Raw genomic sequence first — 16501 nt, 5'->3', positions numbered from 1 at the left:
AGTGCCCCAGAGAGGAAGTCCACAATAGGCCTGTCCTCTTTGGATAACTATTCTGGGGGTTGGGGACATAGATGGACACTAATACAGTGATACTAGCACAGCTTAGCATGATCAAGTCTGTACCTCCAGGGAACATAAAGGTCTGAAAAGCTTAACACAGGTATTGGTGGGATAAAAGATAGATCGTGCTTTTGGGAAAAGCTCCGGATCCCATGAGGGTCTACACAGGCATGGTTGCCTGCTATGGAGCTTGAGCTCCGGATCCCATGAGGGTCTACACAGGCATGGTTGCCTGCTATGGAGCTTGAGCTCCGGATCCCATGAGGGTCTACACAGGCATGGTTGCCTGCTATGGAGCTTGAGCTCCGGATCCCATGAGAGTCTACACAGGCATGGTTGCCTGCTATGGAGCTTGAGCATAGGGTTGCAAAGCTAGCTACGCAAGCAGACGGGTTAAGAGATGAGTCTACGCGAACCAGGAATGAGGATGGAGTAGGTGTCATGAGGTCATTTTCCTGCCTGGACTATAAGTGTGGTCAGAAGCAGGTCAGGTTCCTGTAGGGCTAGAGTGACCAGAATATGGATAGTCAAAGGACAGAATGTGAAATGTGCCCTTGAAACAAAACCAGGGCTGTTGTGGGGAGGAGTCTTGTGTGGAGAAGAGCGAGGAGGGCACTTCCTGGTTGGAAACTTATTGTCATTTCTGTAGAGTATTAAGAGAGGTTGAGACAAAAGCTCAGATCAGGCAACCTTAGGGAGCAGGACAGGAAACCGGTGTTCACAGTCCACTGGCCGAAACTTCAGGGATGCTTAGGGCCAGGACCCTGGTGCCTCCTCAGCAGCAGGTGAAGGGAGTTGGAAAATGAAAACGAGAGCAGTTCGTGTGTGTGAGTGTGTGTGTGTGTGTGTGTGTGTGTGTGTGCACATGCACGCGTGTGCGCACACGAGACCATGCCCAGCTTTCAGCACAGTCTCAGTATGTAACCCTGGCTAGCCCGGGACTGTATAGACCAGGCTGGCTGCGAACTCATAGAGGTCCACCTGCTTCTTCCTCCCGGAAGGAGGGAGTGTGAGGATGAAAAGCATGGGTCACCACACAAAGCTAAATTCTTAAGTCTTCCCTGTTCTCAAGGCTGACCTCTGCAGATTTGCAGCACTTCCTTAGGGAGCGTTTGGGGGTTCACATGACTTGAATGATTGGTTGGCCTCCTCTCTGCTCCCTTCCCTGCCATTCATTAATTTATTTAAAAGATGTATGCCCCAGCTAACTGCTGAGTTACACTAGTATAATCAGCTTCTTTTTCTTTTAATTAGCTAGCGGATGTGTGTGTGTGTGTGTGTGTGTGTGTGTGTGTGTGTGTGTCAGGTCCGTGCAGCAGTGTGGAGGTCAGAGGATAACAAACGTCCTGGAGCTGTTCTCACCTTCCAGCTTCCTTGGTCACAGTAGCCAGCACTTTCCCCCTGAGCCTTCCCACTGTGGCTCTCCTGTCACTACCCTGTGTCCTGTTCCTTTTTTACACCACCCTTTTCTTTTATCTTTTTTGGCTGTGTGACCTTGGTCAGCCCTAGCAGCACCGTCTTAGAGAGGTGCGTTTTCAGCGCTTCCCCGTTGCTCTGTGACTCTTGGGCTCAGTCATCTGTCACTGGAAGAACTAGGCACTGCTAGCCAGGCTTAGGCAGGTCTATTAAAGGGCAATCGTATATCTAAGTTATAACTAGGGAGGGACAAAAGGTGTGAGGCTGGCTGTAGTCTTTTGTTCTCTTACAGTGTCCCCGATTAGTGCTGCAGTTCTTTATTCTGCAGTCTGCTGTGGAGAAGGAATAGCCCATCTTCTCAAGGCCTCGAATTAAGAGAACAGGGTGTTGTTGGGTCCCACCATCATTCATCATCTTGAGTAAAAAGAGTGATGCAGGTAATGCCAGAAGAACAGTCAGTTATCAGGTATGTTGCTGAGCTCTGAGCTCCCCACCCACAGGAGGAAGGACAGGCACCCCACGTCTTCCTAGTGCTGCAATAGCTCACCAGGGGTCCTGTTTGCAAGGACTCCAAGAGGGCTCCACAGCCAAGGACTAGCAAACAGATGCTCTGTTATTAGCTGGGTCTGGTGGCTTATAGGGACCTTGTAATTCCAGTACTCAGTAAGCTGGGGTAGGAAGAGTGCCACGAATTTGAAGCTAGCCTGGCTCACAAAATGTGTTTGAAGTCAACCAGGCTAGAGCTAGCTCCTATCTCAAATCCAACCAATGGGGCCTGGAGAACTGGTACAGTTAAGCACATTGGCTGCAGTTTCAGAAGATCCCGGAGTTCAATTCCTAGCACCCACACAGCAGCTCACAGCCAACTCTAATTCCAGGTCCAGAGGAACCGATATCCTCTTCTGGCATCCTTGGGTACTGCATGCACACAGTGCACAGACATAAAGGCAGGCAAAAGACCATTGCACATAAACAAGAAAAAAAAGTCTTTAAATAGACTGTATGCCAGGTGTGGTGGCTTACATCTTTAAACTCAGCACTCAGGAGGCAGAGGTAGGTGGATTTCTGAGTTTGAGGCCAGCCTGGTCTACAGAGTGAGACCCAGGGCAGTCAGGGCTACACAGAAAAACCCTGTTTTGCAAAACAAACAAACAAATTGGACTGTGTTTTGCACTGTGATATTAATATTAACATGAGATCTTGAGGATAAGCAAGAAAGGAAATTGTTAAATAGTGGCGTGTGTGTGTGCGTCAAGTTGACAAGGGGTCAGTTGTACCAGTTATTTGTCAACTTGACACAAGCTGGAGTCATCTGGGAAGAAGGTCCCTCAGTTCAGAAAATGGCCCCATCAGGCTGATCTGCAGCAAGTCCTTGGGGCAGCTTCTTAAGTAATTATTGAAGTGGGAGGGCCCAGCCTACTGTGTGTGTTCCTAACCCTGGGCAGGTGGTCCTCGTGTGTAAGAAAGCAGACTGAGGGACTGGAGAGATGGCTCAGCAGTTAAGAGCACTGGCTCCTCTTCCAGAGGACCCGAGTTCAATTCCCAGCACCCACACGTCAGCTAACAACTGTTTGTAATTCTAAGATCGGTACACCTTCACACAGACATACATGCAGGCAAAACACCAATGCACATAAAATAAAAACAAACAATTTAAAATAAAGTAGACTGGACACATCATGATGAACAAGTCAGTGAGCAGTGCCCCTCCATAGCCTCTGCTTCAGAACCTGCCTCCAGGCTCCTGCTCTGACTTCCTTCAGAGACTGACTGAGGTTCAGACATGTCAGTCAAGTAGCCTCTCTTCAAGTTACTTTGGTCATGGTGTTTATCACAGCAATGGAAGGCAAATGAGGACACCAACCCAAAACATTATACAATGACAACTTTGGTAGAAAAAGGGAGAGACACTTGTGAGAACTGCTTCCGCCGGATGTGTGTTCCCTGTAGCCTCAAATCCTTCATTCCGTGCTTTATAAAATGTCAAGGCCTAGCAACAAGGAGGAATTTAGATTGTTTTCTGGAGAATTCCCTTGACCTGCTGGGCTAATACTTTCCCTTTTTAGTATAGATTACAGAGTTGCTGTTGGGACTCAACAATTAGAAAGCATTCTCTAGTTTTTGACCAAGTCTTGCATTTGCTGGTTGATATATTGTGTGAGACGCCGGGTACTGACCCCGGGCCTCATCGTTCCGGCAGCACTGTGCCACTGCACTACAGGCCTGGCCCCTCTAATGGATTATTTTAAGAAAACAGTGAATCTTCCTAGTTAGGAAGATCCTTGATAAAAACTAACTTGGTTCTTGCTGTCCTGCTTGGCTTCAATTTTCCCATCCGGAAAATGTCATGTTAGATTAGTATCAAATTAGTATTCTATTGGCCAAAGTTGACTGTAAGCTATGTTATCTGGCCAATATAACATTTAAAGAAGGCTATACCAATGTTTGAGAATTACTATAAGATGTTGGACACAGAAACACAGTTCCCTAATTTCCCTCGAAAAACCAGAGGATGTGGCAACACTGAGGCCAGGTTTCTGCCGGGAATTATCCACGAGGCTAGAGAAGACTGCCTGTAGGTAAGACATACAATCTGTTTCCCAGTCTCCACTGGGCTGTCTTCACTCCTTTATTTGGTCTCCCTGCCCCAGTTAGGTGTCATCTTAATCTGTGGCTCTCTGGCTAGCAGGAAACAGGGTATACTTGGTACAGAGCAGTGGATTAATCACCGCATTAGTGATTCCCCAGCACCTTCCTCTGCTACTCTTCCACATGCATGTCTAGGTGAGGTGTGGGATCCTCTGGAACAGGAGTTACAGACAGCTGTGAGCTGCCATGTAGGTGCTGGGAATTGAACCTGGATCCTCTGGAAGAGCAGCCCATGCTCTTAACCACTGAGCCACCTCTCTATCCCCTCTCTGTTATTCTTATGAGGGCATAACTAGAAGTCCAAGTTTATGTTTTTTTACTTTGTTGTTGCTTATAGATATGTCATAAGCGATCCTACCTCGGCCAGTGAGTGCTGGGATTACAGTGCCTAGGTCTGTGGTAGTTATTAAGTAGATGACTTCTATTTTGAGATGGGAGTCAAATAGTCCTGTCAATCAGGGTAAACTCTGTATCTTGATGGCTTAAACAGCAAAGGTTTATTTCTTACAGAAAACTACATACAATGTGAACATATTCTTGTATTTTTACATGCAGAGACAGACGTGAGCATATAGGCATATATAGAACATAAACTCATGCAAAAATGTATTTAGATATGGGTCCTCCAACTGCCCAGCTGCCTCCATTGAGGGACTTAAAAAGGGCTATGAGAACATCCACCTCCAGGCAAGGAAATACCCACACTACAAAAGGAACTGGAAAGCTTTAAAAAAAGGCTGAAGCTTGCATTACATTAAATCCTATGCAAAATGCATAAATAAAATACCAAATATGCAGTGCCTGCAGTTTGTCGTCTCTTTGTCCTAGTGAGGCAGCCTCCATCTTGGTTTCTAGCTGAGGAGGGAGATGGATCCCAGACGCCCAATGTGCAGAGAGACAGAGGAAGCTGGACTGGGCCTGAGAGGTGGGCCGACAGGCTGGAATCCTCTTCCCCCAGGAGGAGCTGTGGCAGACAGGAACTGGCAGGCTCGGGTCAAATCCAACCCACTGCCCCTCACTCCTTCCGTGGTCTATGCCTGCCTCTCCAGCCCACACCAAAGCTATCATGCTTTGTCTGGCTCTGAACATTGCCCTGGTCCCCTTTGTACAGCTCTGGTCCAGACTCAAAAGCCACATCTCTATACTCAGAAGACCCCAGCCTCATCCCTCCCATTTCCAGCAGACCCTCTAGACAACACTGCATTGGACAGGGGCATTCTCAGCCTTCACCGCTTGTTCCCTGGAACTTTCTCCTTCTTCACATTTCTCCTAGTCTTGCCACTGAAGCTTGTGAGGGTCTCTAGGTTCCCCAGCGGAATGGAAGCTCTTGGGAGGCAGTTTATCAGCCTTTCTAGTCCAGACCCTGGTTACTGCTCTCCCTTCCCAGGCTTGAGCAGGAAGCTAGGGTCTGGAGACCAGGCTCTGCAGTGTCTTTCTAAATGCCAGCCTGGAAAGTCTACACCAAGAGCCTGGTTTTCCTTGATAGCAAGACACTGGAAATTTGCCATTTAGAACAAAACTGGTAAAGAGTGACGTCAACCACAGTCTCAGAGGCCAGGCTGAGAACTTAGGGACCTGAACCTGAGGACATTCAGCTCATGTCTGGGCCATCTTGGTTAGCCTCTGCTTATTCTAATGGCTTCCATTTACCAACCAATCTTATTTCATTCTCTCTTCCCAGGAAGTTACCTGGTGGGCCACAGGGGTGGAGCAGAGAGATCCAGGCAGGGTTTGGGGGGACAGATGGGGTCAGGCGGGGAGCCTGGGATGAATCTTTCAGACCTACAAGGGCCTCAGCTGCCTCTCGCTGTAACTGCCGCTCTGAGGGGCCAGATGTCCAGGCCAGGCAAGAGGTTCCAGGGGCCTGCGAAGGAGCGGGGAGTATCAGACTGGGAACCCTCACATCCACACACCCTGCAAGTGCTTCCTTCAGCCACCTGCTTTCCCCTTCTGCAGGTCCAGCCTCCCCCCAGGCCCATGGAGACCATTTCTTTGCCAAGACCTGTGGCTGTAGCAGGAGAGAGTCTGGGGCTCCGCAGGACTGGAGTATCAGAGTTGAACATCTGGAAAAAGGAGAGACACATGGGAAGTGGGTGGGGCATTCTGACCTGGGGAAAAAGTTCCAGGCTGGCCACTGGACTCCGTGGGCTTTGCTTTCTATAAAATGAGAATCTCGCCCAGGTTTCTCCTCCCACACTACTGTGAAGATCATAGAGAACCAATGGTGTCAGGTTTCCAAAAGCAGATAAAACACCCAGGGGGACTGGGATTCTTGTCTGCTTCACTAGCCTGCTTTCTCCAGTCCAGCTTTTAGCCATATTGTTCAAGGTCAGGGCACGTACTAGGTGTTATTATTATGACAACCCCAGACAAGAGATTACTAGAAATTACTGATATTAAAACAGGCTCTGAGAGGTGCGAATATTGTCAGTGCCTCTCAGGAAACAGTAGAACAGTTGAGATCTGCCTGCCTGTTAGCTTGAGTTAGTCTGAGACCCTTTTCCTTTTTTTTTTTTTAAATATTTTATTTATTTATTATGTATACAATATTCTTTCTGCGTGTATGCTTGCAGGCCAAAAGAGGGCACCAGCCCTCATTACAGATGGTTGTGAGCCACCATGTGGTTGCTGGGAATTGAACTCAGGACCATTGGAAGAGCAGGCAATACTCTTAACCACTGAGCCATCTCTCCAGCCCCCCTCTTTTTTTTAAGTTAAGAATTTTATGTAGCCCAGGCTGACTTTGTGTAGTGTAGCTGAAAATTACCCTGGAACCCTGCCATTTCTGGCTCAACCTCCCAGTGCTGGGATTACAGCTGTGCGCCATCACACTTGGCTAGGAATTTTCTTCTGTTGTGTTCCTACTTACGTGTGAGGCAGGTTAGGGGGTCCTTGGGGCTCTCCAGAAAGTGGAGCTGCCAGCACTGAGCGAGATCCTGGGCAGGTTGGGAGGGTTCCATGAGTGGGCAGCCGGAGAGACGTGCCAGGGTCAAAGCCTACGGAGGGCAAGAGAAGCAGAAAGGATGGGCGCAGAGACCGTGGATGTCCTTCCTCTTCCCACATGTCCGTTTCCTCTCCCTTTTCTGCTGTGGCGGCAACCTAGCATTCAGATATCTGTCGAGTACCAGGAGGATGTCTTACCAGGGAAGGGATGCAGAGGGACAGCAGGCTCCTGGCACAGCAGGCGGCACACTACTGGAGGTGGCATTGAGAGGCCTGGTGGCAGCCAGTGTCCAGGGCCCCAAGGCCCAGGAGGCACTGGAGTCCAGGGCAAAGGCAAAGCTTCCTGGGGGCGGCTGAGCAGCAGAGGCCCATAGTTCTCCTGTAAGGGGAGAGGGCCCAGGGCAGGGGCATGAGCCTGCAGAAGCAAGCATGCTCCAGGATGAGGGCAGGACCCGAAGCTATGGGCAGCTCTTAAAGTCCCATCTTTTTTCTCCCATAGGTCCCAGGTGAGTCACTGAAGAGCAACGACAAGTCAGTGGAAGCCAGTGCAGAGAGCACAGAGGGGACAGTCCAGGCAGGAGGCAGGCGAGGAGCCATCCCTCAGGACCCCGTCTCCTTACCTTCCCAGGGGGTGTCAGCACCAGTGGGACTGCTCCATGGGGACTCTGAGGCTGGGGTGCTATGTTCTCCTTTCCAGCTGTGAGGAACCAGGGAGAGATTCACCCCTTTCCTGACCCCTATCCTATCCCAACTTCAGCTAAGTTCTCGTTTCTCTCTCTGATTTCTTTATTCTTTTTTTTTTCCATGTAGCTCAGGCTGACTTTGAATCCCTGATCCTCCTTCCTCCATATGCTATCATGCCCCGGTCTGTTCTGTGGCTTTGCTTCTCTTTCCCAGCCCTTCCACCTTCTCCTCAAGACAGCATCTAGTTTGGTAGCTCAGGTTGGCTTCCAACTCACTCTCCTCTTCTTTCTCCAGGGCTGGAGTTACAGACATGCTCACCATGCCCCACTCCTCGGCTCTCTTTTTAACTTCTTGTTTGTGTGACATGGTGTGTGTGTGTGTGTGTGTGTGTGTGTGTGTGTGTGTAGGCCACAGGGCAATTCTGGGGAGTCAGTTCTCTCCTTTGACCTTTATGTAGGCTCTGAGGATCAAGCTCAGGTCACCAGGTTTGTTTAGCAAGTACCTTTACACTGACCCACCCCACTGTTCCCATCCCCCATTTTCTATCTTCAGTTGTCACTGCACCCTTGCCCACATTTTAAAATAAAATTTTATTTATTCTTATGAGTGTTTTGCCTGCATGTATGTCTGTGCCCCATCTGTGCACGGTATCTGCTGAGCCAAAAGGCGATAGGTTCTGGAGCCGCTCTACAGATGTGGTGAGCTGCCTGGAGAGCCAGCGGCCCGCTCTGGCGCTCTTGACTGCTCCCTCACATCCCCAGGCCCTTCAGTACAGTTGACAGACAGTTGGACAGGATGAGGCCCAGAGAGAGGAAACACCTTGCCCAAGGCCACATGCTGACTGAGTTTAAGGCCAGGGATGCAAGTCCTTACTCTTACTATACCCAAATCCCTGTCCCATCCCCAGCCAGAGACACTCACAAGGGACCCCTGGTCGAATGGCTCCCTTCTTGACACGGAGGGGAGCTTTCAGAGGGGTTGTCCCTTTCATCAGGCCCTGAGCCAGGTGCCTCTTTAGCTGAGCCTCCTGCTGCCTACGCAAGGCCACTTGGGCAGCCATGACTCTCCGTCGTTCCCTAAGAGTCAGACGTCAGCCTTCTGGCGGAGAGCCATTCCCCTTCCCCCGCCCAAACCTTATACTCACAGGATAAGGACACATTTGTGACACTCGCAAGCCTGAAAGAGGCAGAGGCGCTTGTGGCCCTTGAGATGAGCTGTGACTCCATGGTTCCGACAGCGGGCACAGGTCGGAGAGCGACTGACAGGTCTCCTGGGAATGAGCTCTGTGCTCTGGGGGACTCTGTCCTCACTCCCCGGGGAACAGTCAGCAGAGCAGTGCTGGAGAGCAGGTGCTTCACTGGGGTCCATGGATCTAGAGCAGGAGCGGTGGCTCAGGACAGTCACATAGGCTCTGTCCTAACCAGCCCTTCTGCTTTTGGGAAGCCACATCTGTGCTCATTCATCTTGTCCCTCTCAGGACCCAGCTTTCTCCCTGCTTCGCCTCTCTTCAGCCCATAACCTTTCTCATAGACTCTCCTTTCCCAGAAACTACTCTCTTCTTTCTCAAGTATTTGCTCAACACAAACATCCTCCTCTTTTGTCGTGCTGAATGCCAGCTTCAGGCATAGATATGTTTGCCCTCCCAGAGCTCTCAAGGATGCTTATCCTCCCAAACAGGTTTCCGGGCATCCTCTTCAACACCCGCCATCGTACCTCTTTGCATTTATCCGGTCCTTAAAAACATTCTTACGTGGCTACTCAGTCCTCAGCCCCACCTGTGCTAGTCATGTCCTTCTGCTCTTTGTATGCCATCACTATGATCGGGCGTGGGTTTTAGGAGTGTGTGCGTGGATTCATGCACCTATGTGTGGAGTCCAGAGGTCGACATTGTTAGATAGCTTTTGTCCATTGTGTTCCACTTTGATTTTTTTCCCCCAGGCAGGGCCATCTTACTGAATCTGAAGCTCACAGCTTTAGCTAGACTGGCTGGCCAATGAGCTTTAGAGATCCACCTGTTGCAGCTCCCATCCCTAGTGGTAGGGTTACAGGCAGGTCATTGCACCCAGCTTTTAATATTTATTTATTTATTATGTATACAATATTCTGTCTGTAGTGCAGGCCAGAGGAGGGCACCAGACCTCATTACAGATGGTTGTGAGCCATCATGTGGTTGCTGGGAATTGAACTCAGGACCTTTGTAAGAGCAGGCAATGCTCTTAACCTCTGAGCCATCTCTCCAGCCCCTGCACCCAGCTTTTAATGGGGGGACCTGAACTCAGGTACTCGGGCATGTGCCCAAGGCACTATTGACTGAGCCTTCTCCTCAGCCCCGATTTTTTAAAAATAATCAATTAGTTAATTAATTATTTTTGAGACAAGCCCTCACTATGTGTGTATTCCTGGCTGGACTGGAACACGGTGTAGACCAGGTTGGACTTAAACTCATAGAGACCCATCTGCTCCTGCTTCCAGAGTGCAGGGGTTAAAGGTGTCTGTCACCAAGGCCAGCTTTGTTTCTGTACTCCTCAGGCACAATATTATTCTCAAGGGATTTCCTATCCCATTTTCACTAGAGGGGATCTGCTTTTACAAAATGGTTATTGGGTTGGGCGGTGGGGGCACATGCCTTTAGTCCCAGCATTTGGGAGGCAGAGGCGGCCAACCTGGTCTATTGAGGGAGTTCCAGGACAGCCAGGGGGACACAGAGAAATCCTGTCTAGAAAAACAAAACCACAAACAAACAAACAAACAAAAAGGCATTGAACCTAGGACCTTATAAACACATGCTAACCAAATGTTCTCCTCCATTACCCCCCTTTTTTTGAGACAAGGTCTTGATAAATAGTAAGGGCTAGCCTTGAATTTGCTATCCTTCCTGGCCTGTATCACCTGCTTATTAGGTATTTTTCTTGGACTCCATTAGTTTAATAAACATTTACTGAACCATGCCTGCGGACTCATTTCTGTAATCCAAGCAGTTAGGCGTCTAAGATAGCAGGATTGCTGTGGGTTCCAGGCCAGTCGGGGCAACTGGTGACTGTCTTAAAAAACCCAAAACTGACTGAGTGTGGTAGCGTGTGCCTGTAATACCAGGTCTTGGGTGGGGGGAGTAGAGGCAGGAGGGTCGGAGTTCAAGGCCATCGCTGCTAGGAGTTGAAGACTGCCCTGGGCTTTCTTAAAAACAAAACAAAACAAAATCAACCTCTTCCAAAATGGTTATTGAGTCCCTGCCATTTGCGATGACGACCTGATGTAGGCCAAAGGTGTTTTCCTCAGGACACCACTTTCTCCCTTGAACCTAACTGCATGGGTTTCTTGAAAATCCACATAACCACTGCTGCACGCGGCACTTTTATCCCTGAACCCCACCCAACAACAGTCAATGGCATGCACTGTCCCTTCCTAGGCAACCATTCCGTGGGTGTCCCCGTTCTGGCGGCCATCCATCACCCCCAAATGCTGGACCGGTGGCGCCCTTCCCGCTCCAGGGTCCCAGGAAGGGGGCTGGGCACGAGGACCGTGCTCAGAAGCCAGGGTGGGGGTAGGGAGGTGGGGTGGGATGGGTGGATGGGAGAAGTGCTGAGCAGCACGAGGGAGCAGCAAAGGGAGTCCATGGTGGGGACCCAGCTCAGGAGAGGGGTTGGGATCATTGTCATGCCTCCAGTCGGTGGTTACCACAGCCTCGAGCCGAATCACACTCAGTCAGGAGAAGGCCCAGGGAAAAGGGCGACAAAGTGGCGAAGAGGAACGGCCAGCTCGAGCTGCTTTTCCCCGCGCCTTCCCGCAAGGACCAATAAGCTTCGAGGACAGCGCCCAAGGCTGTGCTGGGCAACCAATAGGGTTCGAGATCCTCCACCGAGGGCCCGCCCCTTCCCTTCCTGTCTGCTTCTCCATGGTAACAGTCTCACCAGCCAATAGAGCGTCGAGTTGAGTCGCACACACATTGCCTCTCTTCTTCCCTTGCCAGACTGTTCTTCACTCTGGAGGCAGGTAGCCAATGGGGCGTCGAATAACCTCAACCAGAGCGAGGCTGGTCCTGCCCCGCCCCCCACTGCAGGGGCAACAAGGGCGGGAGGCGTTGACTCACACGCACTGAGCGTGCGCACCGTCACCCACTGGGCCTGGCTCTTGGTCGCTTGGGTTTTCCCTTCCATATCTGGTGTTTAATGCCATCTCTAGCCTGCCTTGTGCCACACACCTCTGCGTTACAGCGCCGTGTGTCTGTGGCATTCCAGGCTAAAGAAGGAGGCAGAAGTGACTGCCAGCGGGACTGCTATGCGGAGGATGGGTACTGAAGTGGGAAAGGTAGGTGCTTTGTGCCCAGCCTGGGGGAGAGGGGCTGGAATCGCCTGAACGGCTCATCAGAGAAGCCAAGCTTTGAATCGGGAGGAGGGAGCCGTCAGAGAAGCCAAGCTTTGAATCGGGAGGAGGGAGCCGAAAAGGAACAAACACATAAGCGGTTGGCCTTCGAGCCTGTCTTATTATCTATCTTATTACTACCCCTGTATCCATCTTATTACTATCCACAGCGACCCCGTATCCACAACTACCGTAGGGGAGGGATAATCCCTACTTCTTTGTGAATGAAGAATCAGGCAGAGTTACGACATTGCGCACAAGATCTCCCAGTTTACGCGGAGTTGGGAGAGACTGCAACTTTGGGTTAGCTTGGAGCGCTAAGCCTGGGAACTTTGTAGCCCTTCCCACATGGTTTTTAAGAATTTCCCATTCCTGTGAACCCCGACTTTTCACTTTCATTCCGCAAGCTTCCCATAGGCCGCCGTCCTAAGGTTAGTGCTTTTCTGATCTTGTGTGTGATCCCTGGAGATCTGGAGATGTGTACTGTTTTGTATACACGTGTATTTTGAGGGTGTGGTAATATCTTATTATATGTATATATATCATATATATTATATGTATATATGTGTATATATCATATACAGTGATATATACATATATCACTTTTATATATATATGTGCTTTTAGGACCAATCCCTGTGCACGTGTAGATCCGGAAATGTTTTTATTTATTTTTTAAATTTCACATGCATTGGTATTTTGCGGGTATGTATGTATGTGTGAGGATGTCAGATCCTTTGGAACTGGAGTTACAGACAGTTGTGAGCTATCACATAGGTGCTGGGAATTGAACTTGGGTCCTCTGGAGGAGCAGCCAGTGTTCTTAACTGCTGAGCCATGTGTCCAGCTCAGTTTTTAAATTTTTTTTTTTGTACAGGGTCTCAGAACTGACTCTGCAGACCAGGCTGGCCTTGAACTCACTGAGATTCCCCTGCCTCTGCCTCCCGAGTGCTGGGATTAAAGGTGTGCACATCACCACTGCCCAGCTGCACTGAGTGCATCCAATCAATTCTTCTAACTGTGTGATACTCCTTGGTGTGCCTCCCTGCAGGTTGTGCACTCCCTTAGTTTCAGGAGGGATGCTCCTTTTCCCAAAGCCATCATCACAAAAAAATGAATCCTCCTTATTTACTGGAGGGTGGAGATTTTCATTATATTTAGCTAGGATATACCAGAAGTGGGTGTTCATATACCACTTTCCTCTTTTTCCCTCAATCACTGCATAAACAGCCGAGCAGGGAAGTGTCCTTATCACCACTGGCCTCTTGACACAGGCAGCCTGCTGGGTGTTTCATGAGAATACATTTTGCAAGATGATTGCATTTCTCAGGTTACAGTTAGATTTGAGCATCTCCTCCAATGCCTGCTGGCCTTTGTACCTTTACTCTTACGAGGATAGTTTCTTCACAGGCTTAGCCTTGGCTTGCTCTCTTTTTTCTTGCTGGTGAGAAGATCCTTAGTCTTGTTGGCTTGAAGTATTACATAATTTTCTTGTGCCAGTTTGCTTTGAATGGTTTATGTGTTTTATGTAGTTTTGTTGTTTTATGTTGACACAGGGTTTCATGTAGGCTAGGCTAGCCTTGAACTTATTTAGTTCAAGGTGATCTGGAACTTCTGGTCCTGCAGTCCTTCCCCTTACAAGCTTTGGGATTATATGCTTACGCCACCCTGGTATGTAACATGAAGCTGATATTGGTGCCCATTTTTAGTTTCTCGCAGATTTTATGTGTGTTCCTGTGTATAAGTGATATGCACCATGGGTGTTATTGTTCACTCCTAAATACTTTTTAATTTCCTTAGTAAACAAAGGGATTTGGGAATATGTTAATTAACATCTACTCTCTCACGGGCCTTTTGTACTTAAGACAGGGTCTCACGTAGTGGGTTTGTTTGTTTGGCCTGGTTGGTCTTAAACTTAGGTCAGCCTCCTGTGTGCTGGGACTGTGGGTGCAGGTGTGATCCACCATGCTTGGTTTGCAAAGTTCCAATCCTCAATAAAGCACAAATTCTAATGTTGTGGCTTTTTTCCCCCTGAGTCAAGGTTTCACTTGTGTAGTTTTGGAGCCTGTCTTGGAACTTGCTCTGTAGACCAGGTTGGCCTCGAACTCACATAGATATGCTTGCTTCTGCCTCTTGAGTGCTGGGTAAAGGTGTGTGCCACCACCGCCCGGCTCTCTAATTGGTCTTAATAATAAAAACTTAGAGTCAGCTATCAGGGGGTGAAAGCTGAAGGGTCAGAGAAGCAGAGTGGTCAGTCATTAGAGCTCTTACCTCTACCAATGCTCAGACCAAAGGGCGATCCTGTCTCAGACTGACTGCCCAGACTGTGTCCTTAGTCAGACTGCCTTAGGCTGCACTGCCCCTCAGACTGTCTCAGACTGACTGTCTCAGATTGACTGTCTCAGACTGTACTGCCCCTCGGACTGACTGCCTCAGACTGACTGCCTCAGACTGACTGCCTCAGACTGACTGCCTCAGACTGACTGTCTCAGACTGTACTGCCCCTCAGACTGACTGCCTCAGACTGACTGCCTCAGACTGTACTGCCCCTCAGATTGTACTGCCCCTCAGACTGACTGCCTCAGACTGTACTGCCCCTCAGTTTGTACTGCCCCTCAGACTGACTGCCTCAGACTGTACTGCCCCTCAGACTGACTGTCTCAGACTGTACTGCCTCTCAGACTGACTGTCTCAGACTGTACTGCCCCTCAGACTGACTGCCTCAGACTGACTGCCTCAGACTGTACTGCCCCTCAGATTGTACTGCCCCTCAGACTGACTGCCTCAGACTGTACTGCCCCTCAGACTGTACTGCCCCTCAGACTGACCGTCTCAGACTGTACTGCCCCTCGGACTGACTGTCTCAGACTGTACTGCCCCTCAGACTGACTGTCTCAGACTGTACTGCCTCTCAGACTGACTGTCTCAGACTGTACTGCCTCTCAGACTGTACTGCCCCTCAGACTGACTGTCTCAGACTGTACTGCCTCTCAGACTGTACTGCCCCTCAGACTGACTGTCTCAGACTGTACTGCCCCTCAGATTGACTGTCTCAGACTGTACTGCCCCTCGGACTGACTGCCTCAGACTGACTGTCTCAGACTGTACTGCCCCTCAGACTGACTGCCTCAGACTGTACTGCCCCTTGGACTGACTGTCTCAGACTGTACTGCCCCTCAGACTGACTGTCTCAGACTGTACTGCCCCTCAGACTGACTGTCTCAGACTGTACTGCCTCTCAGACTGTACTGCCCCTCAGACTAACTGTCTCAGACTGTACTGCTTCTCAGACTGTACTGCCCCTCAGTCTGACTGTCTCAGACTGTACTGCCCCTCAGACTGACTGTCTTAGACTGTACTGCCCCTCAGACTGACTGCCTCAGACTGACTGTCTCAGACTGTACTGCCCCTCGGACTGACTGTCTCAGACTGTACTGCCCCTCAGACTGTACTGCCCCTCAGACTGACTGTCTCAGACTGTACTGCCCCTCAGACTGACTGTCTCAGACTGTACTGCCTCTCAGACTGACTGTCTCAGACTGTACTGCCTCTCAGACTAACTGTCTCAGACTGTACTGCCTCTCAGACTGACTGTCTCAGACTGTACTGCCTCTCAGACTGACTGTCTCAGACTGTACTGCCTCTCAGACTGACTGCTCCTTGGTGTGCACTGCTCCTCAGACTGCCCTGAGTTCCTGTCTCCTCCTGCCTTCTATTCCTCTCTCCACCCAGCCATATTACTCCTGTCTCTACCTGCCTACTGCTGGGATTAAAGGTATGGGATCCCAAGTGTTGGGATCATCTTTGTGTGAGCTGTTTCTATTTCAGACTGGATCAGTTTCATGTAGCCCAAGGGTGGCCTTGAGCTGGTAGAGATCCATCCATCTCCCCCAACCTGCCAACCCCCCAACCCCTGTCCTAGGATTAAAGGTGTGTGCTACCACTGCCTGGCCTCTAGTGCAGAGCTAAGACTGTGATCTTCAGGCAAGCCTTATTTGTTAAAATGCAAACAAAATATCATTACACTGCAGTTTGCTTTTTGATGTCCTCACTTTTGGCTGGAGAACAGCCTGTATGATGGTGGGTCTTTGGAGCAGCACCGTGGCCAGAGGGAGGACCTAGGCAAGAACATGAGAGGTGTGCTTTGAGGCACAGATAATGCTGGGTGTGAATTATTTTGGAGGGGAGACCACAGAGGTAGGAAACCTATGCCATTGAAAGATTCAAGGGAGCCCATACTACAGCAACTGACACGGTCAATTTTCTTTAGAAACAGTGACCCGTAGGCAAATGGACAGAGAATTCAGGGACTGACAAGAACCAAACTTGAGACTCCATCAGAAATTGGCTCCAGACTGATCTGTCACATCCGGGACCCTGACACAGAAGC

The 16501-nt window shown here is 49.7% G+C and overlaps 1 protein-coding gene across 1 annotated transcript; it reads right to left on the bottom strand.

Moving 5' to 3' along the window:
• Positions 1-4976: 4976 nt before the first annotated feature.
• On the bottom strand, positions 4977-9120 carry Dmrtc2 (DMRT like family C2). Its single transcript, XM_041654895.1, has 8 exons — positions 8897-9120; positions 8674-8828; positions 7689-7765; positions 7267-7447; positions 6995-7121; positions 6128-6188; positions 5815-5989; positions 4977-5089 (listed from the first exon to the last, which is right to left on the bottom strand). The coding sequence occupies exons 1-8, from the start codon at positions 9118-9120 to the stop codon at positions 4977-4979; spliced, it is 1113 nt and encodes a 370-aa protein (XP_041510829.1).
• Positions 9121-16501: the final 7381 nt, after the last annotated feature.

Source organism: Microtus oregoni, unplaced genomic scaffold (assembly GCF_018167655.1).
Source record: "Microtus oregoni isolate MIOR12 unplaced genomic scaffold, Mior012 000006F_ref0000085, whole genome shotgun sequence".
In the NCBI taxonomy this organism is placed as follows: Eukaryota; Metazoa; Chordata; class Mammalia; order Rodentia; family Cricetidae; genus Microtus; species Microtus oregoni.
This window is presented reverse-complemented; position numbering and strand designations above follow the sequence as displayed.